This window comes from Oryzias melastigma, linkage group LG10 (genome assembly GCF_002922805.2).
Source record: "Oryzias melastigma strain HK-1 linkage group LG10, ASM292280v2, whole genome shotgun sequence".
In the NCBI taxonomy this organism is placed as follows: domain Eukaryota; kingdom Metazoa; phylum Chordata; class Actinopteri; order Beloniformes; family Adrianichthyidae; genus Oryzias; species Oryzias melastigma.
In genome coordinates this window covers 22,780,079-22,802,072 of record NC_050521.1, presented here as the reverse complement: position 1 = coordinate 22,802,072, position 21,994 = coordinate 22,780,079, and the positions used below count along the sequence as shown (strand labels likewise).

At 36.9% G+C, this 21,994-nt stretch overlaps 2 protein-coding genes across 2 annotated transcripts in view; both read left to right on the top strand.

Annotated features, from left to right (window-relative positions):
* Positions 1 to 12,040, top strand: part of LOC112153562 (gamma-aminobutyric acid receptor subunit alpha-2) — a 46,946-nt gene extending 34,906 nt beyond the window's left edge. The window contains exons 8-10 of the mRNA XM_024283877.2: positions 4,244 to 4,396; positions 5,912 to 6,114; positions 8,322 to 12,040. Coding sequence (XP_024139645.1) covers positions 4,244 to 4,396; positions 5,912 to 6,114; positions 8,322 to 8,630 — 665 coding nt within the window. The 3' untranslated portion in view covers positions 8,631 to 12,040. The remainder of the gene's footprint in view (positions 1 to 4,243; positions 4,397 to 5,911; positions 6,115 to 8,321) is intronic.
* Positions 12,041 to 13,368: 1,328 nt separating this feature from the next.
* The window catches only part of guf1 (GUF1 homolog, GTPase), a 14,115-nt gene continuing 5,489 nt past the window's right edge, over positions 13,369 to 21,994 (top strand). The window contains exons 1-11 of the mRNA XM_024284184.2: positions 13,369 to 13,769; positions 14,718 to 14,829; positions 14,915 to 15,063; positions 15,135 to 15,215; positions 15,305 to 15,382; positions 15,456 to 15,539; positions 15,617 to 15,681; positions 15,754 to 15,957; positions 17,880 to 18,019; positions 18,255 to 18,378; positions 20,334 to 20,466. Coding sequence (XP_024139952.1) covers positions 13,587 to 13,769; positions 14,718 to 14,829; positions 14,915 to 15,063; positions 15,135 to 15,215; positions 15,305 to 15,382; positions 15,456 to 15,539; positions 15,617 to 15,681; positions 15,754 to 15,957; positions 17,880 to 18,019; positions 18,255 to 18,378; positions 20,334 to 20,466 — 1,353 coding nt within the window. The 5' untranslated portion in view covers positions 13,369 to 13,586. The remainder of the gene's footprint in view (positions 13,770 to 14,717; positions 14,830 to 14,914; positions 15,064 to 15,134; positions 15,216 to 15,304; positions 15,383 to 15,455; positions 15,540 to 15,616; positions 15,682 to 15,753; positions 15,958 to 17,879; positions 18,020 to 18,254; positions 18,379 to 20,333; positions 20,467 to 21,994) is intronic.

Genomic DNA, 21,994 nt, shown 5'->3' with positions numbered 1-21,994 from the left:
CAACCAATTCACGACGCCATCTTGGAGCCGGACGGCAATGATTGGTCCCAGTCTGTCTGAGTCACTTTTCTAGGGCAACTACTGTCGCCAATCATGAGAAAGCTTGTTGGAATCTGCATCTGATTGGTTAGTTTATAACTTGATTAACTTGCAATAAAGAACAAATGTGAAATAATTATTTGATTAGTAAGAAGATTCTAAGTAAATGTTTCATAGCAAGGTTGGTTTTTTCTGACAGAGTGACTGAGTAACAGCTCTTTATTTCTCTGTGGAAGTCTGTGGGATTTTGGCTTCTTGGAGCCAGTGGGTACTTCCTGTTTGGAACACAAGGGGGGTCATTCAGTCCAGTTCTCTATATATAGTCAACACCAGGAACTCCAGTTTTCTCCCATAGTGCAAAAACCTGCTTTATAGGTTAATTAATGATTCTAAATTGTCCCTTTGGTGTGACTGTGCCGGCGACATGTTCAAGGTGTTCCCTTCTTTTGCCCAAAAGCAGCTGGGATAGGCTCCAGCAACCACATGACCCCAAAAGGGAAGACATTTAGATATATGGATAGACACAATGCACAGCAGTTCTTTCATTTCCCTTTGTTTTGAAAGGGATTGTTTACTTTTACACCAGAGTTCAGTTGAGCTACAAACCCCTATTCAAATCAAACCTGCCAGCGCCTCATCTAAGTATCTATTATCTTAGTGTTTGAACCTTTAAATCACTTATAAACATGTCGGGCATTAGATCCCAAGAACCCCCCACCTTCATAAAGTCTGTAGAACAAGTTTAAGATCGCTTTCACTTTTCTACGATGAGTTAAGGAATTCATAAGGTATTTATAGTCCTTCTTGTTTCTAAATAAGCCCAAGCTGACTGGAGTTCAATACAATCCATGAGGTAATAATTTATAGTGTACGACTCTTTCATTGCTATCCTGAGATGCTTTTCCACTACTACAAACAGTGTACTCCCACTCCACTCGTTCAAGGTCAGTGTTTGGTCTCCTCTGACTCTGCTGGAGGATGCTGCTGCACATAACTGAAGTTATGAGGCTATAAAGTAGTAATAAGGTCTTAAATTAAAACTTTAAAGCCTAAAATCAAGGAAATTATTTTAAAAATATGACAAATTAAGATTATTCTTAAACAGAAAAAAACATAATTTGTCATATTTCTATATGAAATTTTAGATAATTTCAGATGGTTTTTGTCCAGTTTTTTTTAGTGTGCAATTCTGCAGTTTTATGATCGCACCTCGACCGAAACCATAATAGAAGTATAATTGGATAAAGTGACAGCAATAGTTGAAGGCATTTTAGCTTCATAAACCCCCTTGAAATCCTAATGTGCTGCTTGTGCTGACTGAGCGGGGTCTTTATATTGTTCCCTCGATGTGTAGGCAACCACATGCAATTTTTATTTATGTGCCATCCTTATTATCATCTTCCCCTCTGGAGAATCAATTGCAGGTTTCTCTGGAGAAGCCAGTGAATTCCTTGCTCATGCACACTCCTCCCCCATTCACAACACAGGCATGAGGACTGGCATGCAAATTAAATTACACAAGATGCAGAGCTCCGCTGCACTCAGTTTCTCTAAATTCCAGCGCTGGTGTGTGGTTGAGGGTATAATGACTAATAGAGAATCAGTCTACAGCTGTTATATTTGTAGAATAAACAACAATGGGATTATAAAAACATGGAGTAAAGAAAAAATCTGCTGGGATTAGAACATGGAGTTGAAACCCCATCCCCCCTTTTTTCGGAAAAAAGGACTTTCCTCTTGCCAAGTAGCAGCATGTTTCAAGGCCCTCATTTCAAAATTGCAGCAAATGAGCTGTGTTACTCTGTTCTGTTGCCATGGGTAACACATCTTTTTCTTCTCGTGTCTAATCTTGGTTTCTCTTTGAGCTATCTTCCCTTTGGAAAGCCTGCATGTTGCTGCAGCACCAGCACTGTTTTATGGCCCTGTCAGCTGTTACGCTCTGCTTTGCTGTTTTGGAAATCTTGCAGGCTGCATTGGTCTTTATGCCTGGATAATCAGCGTTCTCCATTGACAGATGCAGCAAGCGTATCTATGACTTTTCAATGTAGGTCAGGCTAAATATACATTTTCAATGCCAGCGTAAATTTGCCAAATATCTCTCATATTTATTAGTTTTTATTGAAGAGTGAGTCTCTAATATAATCTGGTTCTAAAAAATATAATAAATTAAAGGTAAAAAACCTGCTTTTTACATTTCTTCTGTTCGGGCTTTGTCTGGGGTCACACTGACCTTGAGAAAGGTCCTTGATCTCAATCTGTCAGCGGCCTCAGGTGGAGTTGTGGTTGTAGTGGGCCGCTCTGAGGTACTTTCCCAGAATATTCTGAATGAGCGTAGGAATATGAAAGCAGATGAAGGTGAGCAGGGCATTCGTGAATAATACAGTTTTCTCTCAATAAATCTCCACTGTAATAATAAAGTCGCACATGTAATTTTGAGAGTTTTCATCAAAACAGAAATATATAAAGTTACATTTTTATAAAAAATGATTGATCTCCATTACTAAATTCTTTTTTGTGCATAGTGTTTATTCAATTTTGAAGGAAAGTGTTATGGTTTTATTATCAACTAAAATTGCCATCCATCCATCCATCATCTGTTCATCCATCCGTCTCTCCATCTATCCATTAATAAATCCATGTGTCCGTCCATCCAACCATCCATCCAACTATCTATCTCTCCATCCATCCATCCATCTGTCCATCTATCTATGCGTCTGTTTGTCCATCCATCTAACTATCCATCCATCCATCCATCCATCCATCCATCCATCTGTCCATCCATCTAACTATCTATCCATCCATCCAACTATCCATCCATTCATCCATCCATCCATTCATCCATCTGTCCGTCCGTCCATCCATTCATCCATCTGTCCGTCCGTCCATCCATCCATGCATCCATCCATGGTTACTTAGGTCATGCACACCGTTTCATAAGATAATTTCTTTGGATTCAGGTGTCTGAATATGTCAGATCATCTGGCAGTCGCTTTAAGACAGTAATGTCCAGTTTTGGTGGATAAAAAGGAAAAGTCCATACAACACCCCTGCATCTCACCAACTTTACACTTACTTACCCTTGTTGTTGTTGTTCACCTTTTGGCATATCCCGTCTGGGGTCGGCTTCGCTGAATCAGCTCTTACTGATCTGTGCATTCAGTTTGGCACAGATTTTGATGTCCTTCCTGGCACAACCCTGTAGTTCATCCAAGCTGGGAACCAGTAGAGGGAGACCCCTGGAAAATGAACCCTACATCCAGCCAACTGAGCCATCCAGCCACTTTCCCCCCACATGTTGTAAAAGTTTTCTCTACAACCCGTGTGCATTAACGCTTTTCCTCTGCAGACTCACAGTGTGGCCTACAACCTTTAAATTTTGTGTGGGCCACCTGTGGTTTGCATATTTTTCAACCACAAAAAACCCCTCCTCACCCATAAGAGCAGTTGTGACTAAGACTTTACATCAGGTTTGATTTTCATGTCAAAATGTTTTCACAAATGCAAACTTCAGGGTAGTGATGGACCCAAACTCTGATCTGTTGCCATGGCATCATGATGTGAGGCAAGACAGGCGTCAGCTTTGTTATTACAAATATTACCCAAATTGAGAAGAACGGCAATTTTCAAATGTGTTCTGGGAACAAATTAACTGAAATAAATCAAATTTAAGGGTTCAGGCTATAGCTGAGTATAGGAGATAGTATATTTGTAAAAACGGAACTAGAAATAAAGCTGAAAGTGAAGTTATTTGTGGTACTTTGGGGTTACTGTGACATTTTATTAGACTAGAGTTGTGCATTTCTCTTTAAAGTATAGCTTTGCTTTTTCTTGTGTCCACGCTGCTTCTGTTAACACATTTTTAAAAGCTAATATAAAATGAGAGACACACAGCAAACATCAAATGTAGTGGTACGACATATTTAAATTACTTTTTAATCAAATAACTGAAAAAGATGGTTTGCATTGAAGAAAAAGTTTCCTCAACGACAGAGGTGGGAATTCCTTGTGGTTAAAATCAATAAATATATAGTGTCAAAACCTCACATCTATACATTGTTATTGAAAATGTCCTTAAATCCTCTCTGGCCCATTGGACAAAAACAACATCTGCATGTAGAAACACTGCAATCATAAAATATAAAATTTGGTGTCATCAATTGTAACAAAGTATATGTGAGTATTTCAAAATCTTGATCTCTTGCAGGTGAATACACCGTGATGACGGCTCATTTCCATTTAAAGAGGAAGATCGGTTACTTTGTCATCCAGACGTACCTGCCGTGCATCATGACCGTCATCCTTTCCCAGGTCTCTTTCTGGTTGAACAGAGAATCTGTGCCTGCTAGGACTGTGTTTGGTGAGTTTGTAAACCTCTTCCTGTAATGGTGAAGCCAAACCCTCACCCTCCGTTAGTGAACTTGATTCAAATTAGAACCTAACAAATGTGTTAAAATATCAGTAAGGGCTCCCACTTCAAATAGTCAAATTATTTACTAACATAAGGGGATCTATAGTTTGGTTTCAAGAATATTTTCATTGCTTTGTTCATGTTTAATTATAGCTCTGATATGACATTTAAAAAAAAAACAAATAAATCAGTGTAGTGTTGCCTTGATTATGGTGGGAGTTACGTTCTAAAAATAACCTGTGATATACGAAATCTGTGAAGTAGATGGCTTTACTTTTTACAATTATCATGGATGCACACTTTCTTTACTTTTGTCAGACGGACAGAAACATTTTCGCCCTTTTCTCTCTTGTTTAAGATTTCAAAACTGATTTTTTATAGAAAATTAATCTTACCGCTAGCAAGAGAAGATTTATGCAATTTTTTCTGCACAGAAAATTGGTCATTCTCAATCCCAAGTTGTCACATATTGACGCATGGTTAAGGACCCCCTCCTGCGTCAAAAAATGACATTTTGGGCGTCCCTGACTCATCGTTTTTTGGAGTGCTGGCTCTTCCAATTAAATCAAGGCTCCCTAACTTCCGGTACTGGTCCGGTATCCTAATCCTAATCTTAACCTGGAACCTAACAGGAACTTTGTCCCACCTATTTACCTTTTTCAGGTTGTTCGTGAGGTGGGCGGAGTCAACTCAAGTCACTGCCTATGTTCAAATTCCCATCCTAGTCCCTAACTACTAAAAAAACATCTAGTGTCCTGGTCTTTAAAGGCAATTCAGACACCATGCTCACTGCTTTTCTTTTGTTTTTTTTTGTTTTCATATGACGTCACTGATTACACAAAGTGAAAATCTAACCAATAAGAACATTGTGGATTGTTTGTTAGACAATTACATTTTTTTTTTGTTTGTTTTTGCAAAAATTTTTCGACCGCAATGCATTGTGGTCTATTTTCTCTAATGTGGTAAGCATTGATACACACTAGTTTTTCGCAAAGACTTCTGGGAAATTTCTAGTGCAATCCATTTTGGAATTGTAGATGCGCACAGTACTACAAAATGGCACTATATGGTGCACTATTGGACCTAGCTATAGACGTCCAGAACCAGAAGTACTGCCCTACTGCTAAGAAGAAAAAAGTATTTTAACTGGCGATTCTAACAGCGTTTCCATTTTTAAGATTTATTGAGTGTTCTACAATTCTGAATGCTTTGGGTTAGGGTAAATTGTAATTCATTGTAATGACAATGTCAGGCGCCATCTTGTCTGCAGCCAGGTCCCTCTCTCTCCTCATTTCCTTGTACAAAATCCAATACTGTCAACTGAGATTATCTGTAGTTTTCCATCTTTCTGTCGATGAAATGCATCACATTTCTTAATCTAATTGAGTGTAATCAATATAACTTGTAATTAATCCCCATATTAAACTCCCGGCCATAAAGTTTTATTCTTTTTTTTTTTTTCAGGTGTGACCACTGTTCTGACAATGACAACTCTGAGCATCAGTGCGAGGAACTCGCTGCCGAAAGTTGCGTACGCCACTGCCATGGACTGGTTCATCGCTGTCTGCTACGCCTTCGTCTTCTCCGCTTTGATTGAGTTTGCCACCGTCAATTACTTCACAAAGCGAGGCTGGGCTTGGGATGGAAAGAGTGTCGTGAGCGAGAAGGTAATGAAGAAAAAAAACATGTCGTCCGACAGGCTCCATTAAAGAGAATTCATTAGCAGTGTGGTGCAGCGCACACATTGTGACCTGAGAAGCGTTTGTTGAAGACAAAGGCAGCAGGGTTAATAGCTGCCTTAACCTCCTACATGTTTATTAGAACCCCAAGTGACTACGCCTCTGTTGAAAAAGAAACAACACTATGACTGGTCAGTGTTTTGAAAATTCTGACTTTTGATTGTGTCAGATTTGATGGTTCTCGGTTTCTTTTTTTTTCCCTGCAGCAAAAAAACCTCTTAAAAGTCAGTCAGCCAGCACGGTTTCTGTCTGTGAGTCATCAGAACAAATGGACAAATGAATCTCCTCCCAGACTAAAACAACAAGTGACTAAGATTTGACTTCAAGAGAAACATTTATTCAAAAATTTGAATTGAATTATAACAACCAAATATCAAATAGGCTAACAGAAATGTTTTTGTGTCCATTGTGCGTGATATAAGGAAAATGTGACTAAAAGTGGCAATTAAACTGAAAAAATACTTTTTCAGAAAAAATGTTTTCTGAAAACATAATAATAGAAAATGCAATTTACGTTCTATAAATCCAGGAAAAGATTTTCCTTTAAAGTAATTTATTGGGTTTTTCTCTGGCAACAAAAACAGTTTTAAAATCAGCTTTTAATGTAAGACTTAAGATTGACTTTTCGCAGTGGGTGCCCCAGTGTAGCTAACTTTTTTCTTTGGATCCAACCATACTTTTGCTGCTGCTGGAAGAGAGAAGGGGCATTTGGGCAGTGAATTAATTGCAGAAAAAGTGGGTTTCATAAGCTTTCTTAAGCTTTTTTTAATGTTTTAACTCAAAATGTATCCGAACCAGTCACATGCACTGTTTCCAGCCATTGTCTCCCAACAGTCTTTATAATAGAGCTTTTTCACGTGACGTCAAATAAAATGGCAAAATTGCTTTTAGTGTGTAAAATTTTTTCCAGCAAAGTCGCTATTTAATACAGTTTTGTGTAAATAATTAAATGTGACCTTGCCAGTTGAAACGGAAAATCAAACAATGTTTATTTTATAAATGTTCTACCTAACTGTATTTTTATTTACTCTCTTAGATCGTTCACAATCAATTCAAAGTACAAATGTCAGTAGTCCTGCCTGCAGAATACTACACAGATGCTTCCCTAAATTCCTTTGGACAATATTAAACAATCTCTTACAACCCGTTGAAAATTAGACGAAAGTTACTTTTTTGAGTGAATGCTGCCTGTTTGACTACGAAGGTAATTAAGGATTTATTCTTCTAATTCCTGATAGCGCTAGCAATAGCTTTGGGCATAAGACTTAGAGCTGTAAAAGTTAGTTGTCTGAATTTCTATGTCCACAAAATCATTGTATACAGAGCAAAAGTGAGACAATTTAACCGTGTCTTACATTAAATTAAAACTAATTACTGTTGCAATGTTTTCTGCTGTTGTCAGAGAACTGCTGTTTTCTCAGCAACGGTTCTAACATTGCTTCCCTTTGCTTTTACTCATAACCAAGATCAATCTGTGGGACAATAAAGATAAAAATTAATTGGAAACTGTTGCCAAAAATATGAAAGTGACGTAATTTTCTGTATGCGTACAGCCAGTGCTGCACTTTTTTCTTGGTTGCTCTTATTTTGAAAGCTGAAAATATGTGGCTTAAAAGCTGCTCATAAAATATTCGCTGTGCCAAACCATTCACGTTTTTACAATCATCCTCTTAAAAATACCTCTTAAAATTCCAACTACATTTAACTTGGAAAGCAGTTAAAATGGACGAGCATCTCTGCTACACATTTTACATGCGGTCAACATATATTTTCCATCAGTTTTTGTGCTTGATCTCACTTAAAATACGTGTGAATAACATCAGCCAAAATATAAACCGTTATAATATCTTCTCAAATTAATGGTCGATATTTTCAATAGAACTTCCAATATTTTAGGATATATTTTTGTATTTTGATTTATGGACTTTTCTGGTCTAGACCTGTAAACCAGAAGTCACTTTATATCGCCATTTTGTCTGACGTGACCGTTAAAAGGGTCTATAAACACAGTCAATTATATTATGGGCTGTAAATATCTGGCCCATTCAAATCGCCTTCTACTCCCTTCATTTGCTTTTGTTTTAAATCTTTAGACAAATAAATGACTGTCAGTAACTCGGCTGGTCTCTCAACAGAAAAAGGAGAGGGCATCTGTCATGAAGAAGAACAATGCCTACGCTGTAGCAGTCGCCAACTACGCACCAAACATTGCCAAGGACTCCAGCACCCTTCCCACCATTGCCAAAGGTGGCGCTGCAGATCCAAGCAAGCCCAAATTGGAGGGTAAAGCCCAAGACAGCAAGAAGACATTTAACAGCGTCAGCAGAATCGACAGGATGTCCCGGATTATGTTTCCCGTCCTCTTTGGGACATTCAACCTGGTCTACTGGGCCACATACCTAAACAGAGAACCCGTTATAAAGGATATGGTCCCCTCCAATTAGAGACCAGGTTTATCGGCTTCTGGTCAGGGAGCTTCGACATGAACCAAATTCCTCCAGCAACTGTGTAATACCTTTGCAGTCCTGGATTGCAGTGTGATCCTCTCTCTCTGCCTGTTTTCTACACTGTCTGCAGCACTTTTGAAAAGCCTGGCTTTTGTAAATGTGTACGTATGTTTATATTCATGGTCTCATGGTGACATATAGCGTGATCACTTTGACTAAAGTGCATATATACTGAAGGTTTGTTTCCGAATACAGTATGTGTCCACTGTACGTACAAATCCAAACACAAATGGATTCTAAGTGTGTTGATTTATGTTGATGATACCCACTTTTTGATATCACACACGATATATATATATAGTTATATATAAATATATATGAATATATATTTAATTTTTGAGTGAGAGCGATTGATAATTTAATTTTTCTTTTATTCCTTGCTGAAAAGAGAGGCCTGACTCTTTCTTTCTCTTCAAGCCAATGCAAAAACACACTTGTATGATACCGCATTTTTACAGTTTATGACTTGTATTATTGTCTGTGAATCATTGACTGTATATGAGAACTGGACTGAGTGCCCCCCTCCCCTCTAGCATTCCAAACAGGAAGTATCCGCTGCCTCCAGGAAGCTAAAATTGCATTAGTCTTTATATTTGTCAGAATAACCATCCTCTTTTTTTGATATGTTCTTGCTAATCTTATGTATTTATGACATTTTTTGTAGTTGTAAATTGACCAATCAGATACCTCAAGAAAAGTGGGCGGTGCCTGCTTGCCCCCACGTCAAACATTTAAAACTTTTGGCGGATTTTGTGTAGCAGTGGAGATATGGACTTTCAACAAGCTCACTCCTGATTGGCAAGACAGTGAAGACGTTGATTCAGACCAATCACGCCTTACTGTTGATATCTGGGTCCAATATGGTTGCTTCCATGTCACAAAAAAAGGCGACTGAATTGACTTCCTTTTGTTGGAACTGGAAGTAAGTCATGTTTTATTTCATCACATTCACTCAGTCCAGTTCTCCTATGCAGTCAGTGCTATGAACACATCAGTATCATCAGTTCGTTACATACAAACCAAAACACTTAAGATCAAATACGTTGTATTGCGATCTGATAGATTCACATAAAGAAAACAAATCTGAAAGTTAAATTAGAACTGCATAAGTGTTTGTCATAATCAGTGGACACAAGAGCTACTCTATTTTGGCTGTTTTTGGTTCTGGCATCTCTTCAAACCTTCGCCGATGACTTTTTCCTTTGCCTGCTTGTAAACCAGTTTTATGTTTGCCATTTGAAAGTGGAAGAAAACACAGTTTGCCAAAGCCTTAGACTGTATAAAAATATCCACATAGCCACATTGATAGCAGTCATTAGCTTAGACACTTTGTGTTTGTCAAGACTCCTTTCCTATGTTTTAGAGACTCGATATGATGAATGGATGAAGATGAAACCCTGAAACAGTAACAACCACTTTTTATTTGTGCATCAACTCAGATCTCCAGCTACATCTGATCACAGTGCAGTGTGAGCCTCTCCATTGACCACATAGGACATATTGATAAAGTACCCGTATCGTTTATATTTTTTTAGCAGTGTTCTAGCATACGCAAAACACCCATAATACAGTAGTATATACGAGTTTAACCAAATAATTGGGTCAAAAACCACATCAGGGAGAAATTTTACAGATTGCGATTCAGGGTTACATGTTTCGCAACCATTCGCCCCCTGCTGGCCAGTTCAACAGTTTACAGACACATTGATAGTGTCCACATTTGTGATAGAGATGTCCAACCAACATTTTATATACAATCTATGGTCAAAAGTTTTATTAAAGATAGCATTTTGTAGCTATACGATGAAAGTTACCTATCGATCGATCATCTATTTATCTCTCTTTCTCATTTCTGCAAAGTCACTTGATGAGTCAGCACTTTGTTTTTAGCGAAAGTAACTCATTTCAGATTAAATTTGTAAAAATTTTGTAAAAGCAAAATAAATAAAAGCAAAATCATTTAATACATAAACAGGAAGTAAAAAATAACTTTTTCAAAGTTCAGGAATATTTTTCACAAAACTGTGACTAAAATCTCATTTGTTCTTGAAGGAAAGCTAGAATATGGCATTTATTTAACCTGCACTTCTTTAAAAATAAGAAATTAAATGAATGAAACAAACAAAAATGTCAATTTATTTGTTTATCACTGTAATTTTGCATTGTCAGAAGATGATTCAGCACATTGTTGTTGCTATAAGTGAGTCATTTCAGATCCAATTAGGTTTTCTCAAGTATCTTGGGCTTTATAAATAAAATTGAATTGAATTTGAAAAGCAAACTGAAGAAATTATATAAAAAAAGTCAAATATAGGAAAAACACAATACATAAGGAAGAAAAAAAACAAATTCTGCAGAAAAAAACAACTTCAAATACAGGGGAACAAAATGGTCATTTGTGTTAGCAAACATGAAGCGTGATTCTACTTTTTCTCTTTTTTATTTGATGAATTTAGTGTAATAGATTCATATTCACACCCATTTTTTCCACTAAAGTGTTGAATATTGTTTTATTTCCTTGTGTTTTTCTGCAATAAGTGTTACAATTTGTGGAGGACAGTGAGACGTGTCTTACCCCCAACAGCTATGTCTGCCATTGAGACGGGCGCTCATTATCTCCAGCCAGCGTGCAACCTTTTTTTATTCTACAAATTCATGATGTCTGAAGTTATCGTGGAATGCTTTTAAAAGAAATGGGAATTTGAACACAGGGACCATTTATAAACAAACGAGGGCCGCTGTCAAAATGAATTTTAAATCAAAAGCCATATGTAGCTCTCAAGAAATCCAGAAAAGTTAGCTTAAAAATAACAAGGATAATAACAAGAGTGTCACTGCAAAGAAAATTCATCAAAGCACTAAGTTGAAGTTGTACAATTGTTGGTAAATTATTTAAGAAAAATGACTAAAGAAACCATGACCCATGATTCTTTTTGCAAATCCTCTTTAATCAATGTTGTATATTCTTAAAGAAAAATCCTGTCCATCCCTGTGTCTGCACTCAATAATCATTATCGTGAACTTTATTTATTCTGATTTGTTTGCTGAATCAAATTTTGCATGTTTTTTCTGGGTATTTATTGATTTCGTTTTTCCTTTTTTTTGTATGCTATAACATATAACTCACAATTTTTACAATATCCAAAATGAAACTTAAACATTCCAGATAAAATGATTGTTTAAAAGATGGATGCTTGATTTGATGCACAGAGTTTTTAATAAAACACACAATTTCCGTTCTTAATAAACTGTTGTCATAATTTTGGATCAATTTCACTGTGTAAAATTGAAATAAACAGACACTGTGAATTTGGCCTTTTGTAGCCATTAAAAAAAACTTTATTTAACTCTGTTCTGTAAATGATGTCCATTTTTTAAGTAAGAAACAGGAATTATTTTTGCTTTTTTTTTCTTATACAGTAGTCGTGTCATTTGATTAGCCAAAACTTTTAATGGTAAAATTTGTAATTTTGGGGGCTTTTTTAAATAGAAAAGCACCAAAATAATGACAATTTTTTGATATTTGACTGTTTTGATTCAAGACACGTATAGATGTGTCTTCACTGCTTTATAGAAGAGAGTGGCGTTTAAGAGGTGCGTGCACAGTTCACTTGTAACATCCCAGTAAGCGCATGAGACCGTGAATGGGGCAGCTCAGCTCTTCGGCAGAGGAAGATCCTGTCAGCCAAAGCTCCCATGCTGCCAGAAACCATCATTATGAGTGTGTTAGTAAAAACCACAAAAAGCCCTGTGGCTCTGAGCTGTAATGCGAAGCTCGCTGAAGTTTCATTTTCCACTCTGTCTCCTCGGTCCACAGCTGACCCTGATTGTCTGCTCTGAGATTGTGGCCTGACAGAAATCCCTCTCTGAAGGACGGACGTGCATCTCTGGGTGGATGGCACAACAGGGATGCCCGACTGTAAATATTCTATTTTATGATTTAAGATTGCAATTTTTTAGGAAGAATATAAAAAAAAGATTCTTGATGAAGTCAATAGTGATTAGGCAGTTTATTAATTTTCCATTAGACTGCATTTATATGCATGCACCAGATGCCACCCAGTTCCACAAATTGATTTTTTTTAAATGTGCCAGATGGAAAAGCATGAATGAGGAGACGTCTTTATAACTGATGCAGCAGCACTGTTTCACTTTCAAAAAATGAATCCCATGCAAGCGGAAAAGATTTTAAACAAATAGAATCACTGGACTGGAGCATTGACCTAAAATTAAACTCATAAAAATAACAAATAATAAGAGAGACATGGATGAATGACAGGCAGAAACCGGGCCTAATAGAGGTTTATTATCTCTGGTTACACAAAGAAAAGAAGCTGTAATCTATTCATGTGCAAGAGGCAGCTTCGTTGTCATAGCAACTGATATCCTTTTTTTATCCCTCATCCGACAACCTGAGTGGGCGGGACTTTGTGTTGTTATTCTTTAAAAAAAAATACAGAAAATAATTTTTAAAAAATATGAATTTACAACATGCTTTTAAATGTTTTATAGCAAATGATTATTATAAACACCTTTAAAGTGTCCACAGAAGTCATAAATATGAATATTCTGAAATAATGATGTCTCATGATGTATCAACGAAGAAGGAAGTTCCTGCGGGAATTCTCTTGTGTCACTTTTCATCTTTGGTTAAATTTAACTACATTACCCATAAGTCTTCTGTGACCTTTCACCTAAAATGTCCGAACAGAACTCATGCGGTAGAGTTCATACCAAATTGTTTATCCGTTTGTTTTTTTTCTTTTCGCGTTTTATTTATGTGTTTATTTATTTAAAGTGATTCTAATAATGTATACTTAACGTCAGTCTGGATTTATTAGCGACGTGTTAGCATACTCGCTGCTTTGCTAGGTTAGCTTACATGAAGGAAACATGTCGGTTTGTTTGGTTACTCGCTTTTGTCAGACCTCCTCGATTCTTTCACAGTTTAAAATCTGCATCAGGAAAAGTCAAAGGTATAACTCGAGCTACGCGGTGTCCAGACACCGCTGGATTCAAAGCCTGTCCGTGTTACCCGGCATCACCTTCAGGAGGACGAGCACACAAGCTGACAAGGTACCGGATACAGGAAGCTGGTTATTAGATTCAAATTAAACTTTATTTATAAAGCACTTCTCCTCTAAAGAGCATCTCAAAGTACTTTACACAATAAAATAAATAAAAATAAGATAAAAGGGAATAGTTAAAATAACAAAATATTTTATTTTGTACTGTATTCTGTTACTTTAAAAGTTGAATATATAACATTGGTTTAAAATTTGAAGTTAATTAACAAAAAATACATTTTGCCTATTAAACCAATATAGCAAGTTACAAACTAGCCAATCAGATGCCTCAATAGAAGTATGTGATCTCACGTTTCAAATGTTTTGACAGATTTTGTAGAGCCTGCTTTCTGGCAGGGCTGTAAACTTCCAACAAGCTCACTCCTGATTGGCCAGAGTGCCTGCCATAGGAACAGGTGACTCGGACCGACTGATCAATTACAGCTTACGGCTGGCTCCAACATGGCAGCTTCGTTGACTTCATTCTGTTGGACCTGGAAATAAACCATTTTCTATGGATGACGTCACACTTACTCAGTCCAGTTCTCTTATGCAGTTGCTAAGGGTGTTCATAAGGATTGAGGCTTGTCATCTAACTCTGGTTTCAAAATCTTCTCCTAGGGCCACTATTAGCTCCAAAAAATGTTTAGGGGTGCATGGTGGTGTAGTGGTTATCACTTGCTTCACAGCAAGTAGTTCAAATCCCAAATGGGTCCATTCTGTGTGGGTTTTCTTCAGGCTGTCCAGTTTCCTCCCACAGTCTAAAAAAATGCTTCATATGTTCATTTGAGACTCTAACAGATCACCTAACAGTAGCTGGGATAGGCTCCAGCAACTCTGTGACTCCAAATGGTATTCAATGGGTTCTGATGATGGATGGACCCCTTCGTTTATCAATTATTGTAACACAGTTGTTGTGTTAGTTTAAGTATTTAGTTGATCTTCTTTTTCTTTAAAGGACTCGGTTGACCTTTCCAAGTTCCCAGCAGACAGAATCAGGAATTTCTGCATCATTGCTCACATCGATCATGGGAAAAGCACGTTAGCTGACAGGCTGCTGGAAATGACAGGTACGGTAGCATATACGCTGTCATTGGGTCCTGAGTCAAATAAGTCCGTGTTGTTACACTCACTGAGGATGTGGTTGGATAACAGGCGCTATAGCAAAGACTGAGAAGAACAAGCAGGTTCTGGACAAGCTTCAGGTCGAGCGTGAGAGAGGCATCACTGTGAAAGCCCAGACGGCCTCTCTGTTTTACAACTATGAGGGGGAGCAGTACCTCCTGAACCTCATCGATACACCAGTAAGCCCACATCTACGTTGATAGTGTTTTGTTTTTTTTAGACTTCTTATTAATTCTCATCCTTTCTCCAGGGTCACGTTGACTTCAGTTATGAAGTGTCTCGCTCTCTATCTGCATGCCAAGGGGTCCTGTTGATTGTTGATGCCAATCAGGTACCAAGCAGGTATTTTACTTTTGCATTTGTTCTGGAGTTACACACTGCATAGCATGAATTTATGGATGTTTTCTTGTCCTTCTGAAGGGCGTCCAGGCTCAAACTGTGGCCAATTTCTACCTGGCGTTTGAAGCCCAGCTATCAATCATACCTGTAATTAACAAGGTGTGTTATGTTTCATGATTTATCTCTACGTTTCACTTCATTAGACTGGTGATTGATTAGATCTCTCCCTCAGATTGATCTGAAAAATGCCGATCCAGGTCGTGTGGAGTCTCAAATCGAAAAGGTGTTTGATATTCCAGCAGAGGAATGCATCAGGGTAAGATTTACTCATGATGCTTACTTTTTTCTTAATAATGTTCATATTTTTATGAGAAATGTGATGTTTTTCATCAGATTTCAGCTAAGTTGGGAACAAATGTTGAAAAAGTTCTCCAAGCTGTTGTGGAGAGGATTCCCCCGTAAGGATTCTCACATATCTTCTGTGATCAACGCTGCTCCTCCTGCTGATTTTTTTTTCTTTCCCCCTCCAGGCCAGCAGGAAGCATTGACGAACCATTTAAAGCCTTAGTGTTTGACTCCAATTTCGACCACTACAGAGGAGTGGTGGCTAACATTGCTGTGTTCGGAGGGCGAGTTAAAAAAGGAGACAAGATGGTGTCGGCACATCTCCGTAAAACCTATGAGGTCAATGAGGTCGGCCTCCTGCGGCCCGATGAGTTCCCGACACAGAAGCTGTGAGCTGCGTTCTCTGCTTTTTTTATTTAGTGTTTCTGCTGCATACAAAGAAAATGCAGAACAGTTTAACCAACTATTGGTGTTTATTAAAGACCCACTTCAGTAAAAATGGTGTCCTTAACATGTTCTTGAAAATTTGGAATCGCATTTCATTCAAGTTGTTGTGAATCAGGAGAAGACGAGCAAATTAAGTTTGAAAAAGATCATATTAGTGACAGAAAATACGGGGGAGAGAAGGGAGTGGGATTGCCTTTTACCACAACTCATGGCAAATTTCTAAAGAAATATTGCCGCTCTGCAGAAACTATGTCCTAGAAAACGACAGATTTTTGGACTTTGGATAAAGATGCCATAATCATGATTTAAGAAAACCCCCACTGGGAACGCTGTTACAATACATCAAAAGATGATCAAGTCGGGGTTTAAAACTAGTCGTTACATATTACTGAAAAGATACTTGTAAGTTAGTTTTGTCTTATATCAAGTGTATATTTAAATTAGAAACTCGACAACACTGCAATGTACGGTAATTTGTCAGTTACTCCACCGTTCATTTGGAACAGTCTCGCCTCCAAAAGCAGGAACCAAAGAATCCAGCAATAATAAAGTCTCACTCCGATCATCTTTTGATCTAATTTCAAATCGTTCAAGTGTTCCTTAGCCAAAAATAATGAAATAAAATAAAAAACTGTCGTTTTTTTTAGGACATGTTTTCTGCAGAGCAACAAAGATTCATTATAAATTCACCGCTGAGTTGTGGGCACGGAGTTAGCCCGCCCCTGCTTCCCATCATCCTTGTGTTTAAACTCTCTCTTGTAGGGCTGCCACGATTAATCGACTAATCGACAACTAATTTAATAGTCGATTAGTTGATACTTTATATTATATGGAGTCAGAGTGTAGTACAGTTAAAAGTTATACTGACATTCTGCTATCTTTTGGACTATTTTGGCATTTATTAAGATTTTTTTAGGCTATTTCAGAGATTAGCTAATATTTCAGCTTCATATTAGCTATTTTAGCTAATTCAGGATTTTTTCCATTTTTAGGCTATTTTTGAGTTTAGCTAATGTTCCCGCTACATGCTAGCTGTTTTGGCTAATTTTTTTTTTCCGTTTTTTTAGGCTATTTTGGAGATTAACTAATATTTCAGCTACATGCTAGCTATTTTGGTTTATTTAGGCTTTTTTCAGTTTTTAGTCTAATTTGGCATTTAACTATTATTCTAAATGGCTATCAGCTTCAGCGTTTTCCGCTATTAGCTTCAGCAACTTCAGCTATCAATTTCAGCGTTTTTAGCTATCATTTTCAGCTATCAGCACTAGCATCTTCAGCTTACAACATTCCCAATAGCATTGTTGCAGCTAATGCTATATATCTAGTTTTTAGTTAGTTTAAAGTAAATGACGGTTAAGATGTGGGCTTTACATCCAGTTCTAATCGACTAATCGGTGAAAAAAAACAGGGGGTCAGTCGACTTTTTGAATAATCGTTTGTAGCAGCACTACTCTCTTGCTAGTTAACAGGTTCTTAAAACTTCAATCCAGCAGTTGCAGTGCAACACAAATTGTGAACAATATCAGCTGTCCAGCCGTACAGTTTTGAGCCAGAATAACATTTTTTCCTCTGCTCCTGATTAACAATAATTTGAATAAAGAAATAATCAGAAATGCAGTTTCAGATTTAATTTCTTTATATATGTTGTCCATCATAAATAAAAATGTTACAAGCAACAGCTTATACCATCATCTTCTGTTGAGAGTTCCCAGAGAAAACCCACACCTACATGAACAAGAAAATTCCCAGATGGGATTGGAACTGGGGCCCATCATGCAGCCCCCTTAAAAACACCAAAAACACCATTTTCCTTGGAGTAGATCTTCAATACAGTGAACTGTTTCTGATGTGAGCTTCTGCTCAGCTTCGCAGGTCAGGTGGGCTACATCATCGCAGGGATGAAGGATGTGAAGGAGGCCCAGATCGGCGACACGCTCTTCCTTCAGGAGCAGCAGGTGGAAGCTCTTCCAGGGTTCAAACCTGCCAAGCCCATGGTCTTTGCAGGTGAGAGCAGCCGTTCTCATCCACAGCTGCTCAAAACTAAAGCGGGATGTAACCCAGTTAAGAAGATGCATTGAAGCCTCAGGGACCATCAGCGTCGGAGGAAGCTCTATGATGCATGATGTCACGCCAGGTCGCAGCTCTGAGCCCCTTTAGTTCTTTTTGTTTCTGTGCTTTCACTGCAGAGTCCATTTTCCTGCCTTTGCATTTTTTTTAAGTATTTTTTCTGCCCCCTCAGGGATGTATCCAATGGACCAGTCAGAATACCAGGGCCTTCGCAGCGCCATTGAGAGGCTGACCCTGAATGACTCAAGTGTCACGGTGCAGAAAGACAGCAGTCTGGCCCTGGGAGCTGGCTGGAGGTCAGAACGTCATCTTTACTTTTGAATTTAAAAACACTGATGCTTAAAAATACAATGCCAAAAGAAGAGGAGCAAATTTTTGTTTTATTTTTTTCTTCATTTTTTAAGTTTTAATTTTAGTATTCGTTTTCCAGTCATTATTTTTACTTACATGGAGCAAAACAAATAGAAATAAAAGCAAAAGATAAAACAGCAGGGCTGTTTTTATTTATTTTTTTCATCAAGACAAAACTGTAGGTATTGAAATCCTCTATTAGTTTAAGTGGGTTTCCATATTGGCACATTTTTCCAATTTTTTTGGTGAAAGTATCTTTTTCATTTTAGCTGAAATATAAATTTTTCCATTGAGTAAACGGTCCACATGATCTCCAACCAGTCATCCTTTACGGAGAGGATTGTTTCACTTTGTGCCGTTTTGCATGCATTTTCTTCTGTGTTTAAAAACATAAGGCTCTAATTGTTGAGTTAATGTTTTTTTTCATGACCTTTGATTGCGGAGAACCCAAGAACTTAATTGATCTCACAGAGGAAACATTCACCCGTCATAGTGGCTCAAAAGAAAACCGAGTAACAATACAAATCACTAAATAGCCAGTTACAAACAGACAAATTAATAAACGGATTAGTATTTTTTTGATGATGGGCTTCTGGGGTTTTTAAGTTAATTTGAGTCTTTTTTTTGCTCACTTTGAGTAGCAGCAATTAGCAGCCAAAAAATTAAAAATAAAAGCATAAAAATAGAAATAAAAGGATTCTCCAAGATTGAAAACTATAAGTCATGTTTTTCTGCATCCCAGAATATTTTATTTAATCTTTGTTAACATTTACAGAGAAAAAGTTATACAGTGTTACCTTGCTCTACTCTGGAAAAAGAGGCAGCATAAAAGTAGGAAAAAAAATCTTATGAAGAAAACCACTAGGATATAGTAAAATGATCTGTCCATGCAGCAAGTCATTTTCACTAGAAATCTTATAATAAAATATCAAAAACTAGAAATATTGAGTTCAAAAGGAAAAAACACGCTAAAAAACTTTTAGATAAAATTACTTCAAATTCAATGCTATTCAGCTCAATGATGAGTATTTATTGGTAGCTTTAAGTAAATGGCTTGTATTTTGTGAGTTTTTATGAATCTAATTGTAGTTCACTTTGATTACAGTGGCAAAAAAACCATCAGAATTGGTGGAAATGACTGATTTTAGAACAAAATGTGAACAAAATAAAAATACAATCTTAGTAAAAGTTCTTAATAAATTCTTATTAAATATGAAACTAGAGCTAATTCTTAGAGTATAAATCTAAATTTTAAAATCTGAAAATGTTAAAAGCAGAAATTTATGTCGCTTCTCTCTGTTAACTTTAATAAAACATGTTGAGGAGTCTTATTAACATTTCTTGTATCAAGGAATTTGAGTTTGAGGAAAGAGAAAAGATAAGTTCAAGTAACTTGAAATATATTTATTAATTTTTTTTAAAAGATTTACAATATTTTCATCTTTTGCAGTCTCACTGATTCCCAATTTTTTTTAAGTACAACTTTGCATTCTTTTTTTTCTTAAATAGCTCATTTCGTTCTGCGTCCTGATTGGCTGTTTACATTGTCAATCAATCTTCTCTATGCAAAATGTGTTTATCTTACCTAATCTACATAAATATTCTATTAGAATCAGATTTTTTTTTCATTTCGATAATACTGGACTTATTTTTCTATGAAGGCTGAACTTTGGGAGTTTAAACAAAAGAGAAAATTATGAAAATATTCATGTTTATCTGTATTTCTACTTCACAGATTTGACCTATTATTGTGATAAACAAGGGAACAAACACTGTAATCATGCATTTCTACTATCTGTTAAGTTATTAAAAAAAATACAACTTTACTGAACGTTCTCCATACTAAAACAAACTACTGCAGAACCTGACTGCACATGTGGACCCTCCTGTCGTCTTGCAGACTCGGCTTCCTGGGTCTCCTCCACATGGAGGTGTTCAATCAGAGACTGGAGCAGGAGTACAACGCCTCCGTCATAGTAACTGCCCCCACCGTGCCCTACAAGGCCGTCCTCTCCTCGGCCAAACTCATTAAGGTAAGAGCTGTTTCCTGCTCGTATATCTCCCAGTTTTACTGCTGAGCTCGGCATGAGCTGATTGCAACAGAAAGTTTCCACTTAGTGCAAAATTGATAATAGATCAAGGCTGTCTTGTTCCATTGGCGGGCTCCCATGTAGAATGATATATGGATGGTGGTTGACAGGAAATCCTTGTGAGGACGATCAAAACGTTCCTGGAGAAAGACAAACTAATTTGATTTATGGTCTGATCAGAGGAAAGTTTTAGAAAGTTGATTTCAAATTTGACGAGCAGCAAAGACACGAATATATGAATCGTTTTAATAATGTAAATAACTTCTGTGTATTTTTGATCACATTTTTTATGTAATCCTTTCTTATTTTTCTCTTAAATTTAATTATCAGGTGAATATATTCCCTTTTGTTTTAAAAAATCTCAGCCAAAATGATCTCAAAGTCTCAATACAATTGTTTTTTTAAATAATATAAAATTGTTTCCAGTTGTCTTTTGATTATGATTATCCTGTTTTTAGGCTATATTAAAAAAACTGTCATTTTTGAAGTGTGTCGGCAGGAGCTCATCAGAAATTTTTCTGAGTTGTAGGCGTGACTGCATGGAAGTAAGCCTCACTTTATATCCCATCGTCCCTTTGTTTACACTCTCTCCTGCTAGCTTAACAACCTCAACATAACACCACTGCTGCAACAAAAATGGCGAGCAATATTGGAGCTATCCAGCCGTACAAGTTTTGATCTAAATTCAAGCTTAGACAAAAAAAAACAGAGACACACCTGGACCTTTTTTTCTACAAGTAGGTGCATCAGAATGGAGTGGAGCAAGGAGACTTTTCCCCGTCTATTTTACCTGCTGTGTCGCAAAAGAGAAAACTTTTTCAAAACATATTTTTTAATTTGCTCCTGATTCATCCCGATTTTAATAAAGAAATACTCAGAAATTTAATCGTAAATTATTTTATGTATCAGAAAAAAACATGTTAAAACGCCATTTTCATTGGTCTTCAACACTGAAGTCTGAGGTCTGAACATTGGCTCCAACCTCCCACCAGAGGCAGTCCGGGGTTCAGTGTCTTGCCCAAGGACACTTCGACACATGGCGGGAAAGACAGGGATCGAACCTGCAATCTTCCAGAGGTTGGGAGCAAACTCTGGCAATGCAATACGTCATGATGCGATACATATTACAATATATCCCAAAACAATACTAGACAGTATTCTACTAATATTTTAAAAGTATGACTGAAAAATTATCTGAATATTAACACATTTTTCATTAAAGCAAAATTGTAAAATACATGTTAATGATAAGAAAATTAAGCACTGCAACTATATCTCATAAACAATCAAAGTCATGGGTTTTTTTTTTTTTGTAATTTAGGAAATATTTAAGTGGAAAACAAAAGTAAGACTGAACTACAAGTTTGCCTGTAAATAATTAATTCAATATCGTATTGAATTATTATTTATTATTTAATATTTTGTCTGAAAATAAAGAATTCTTGGTAAAACCATTGTTCTAACCCCATTG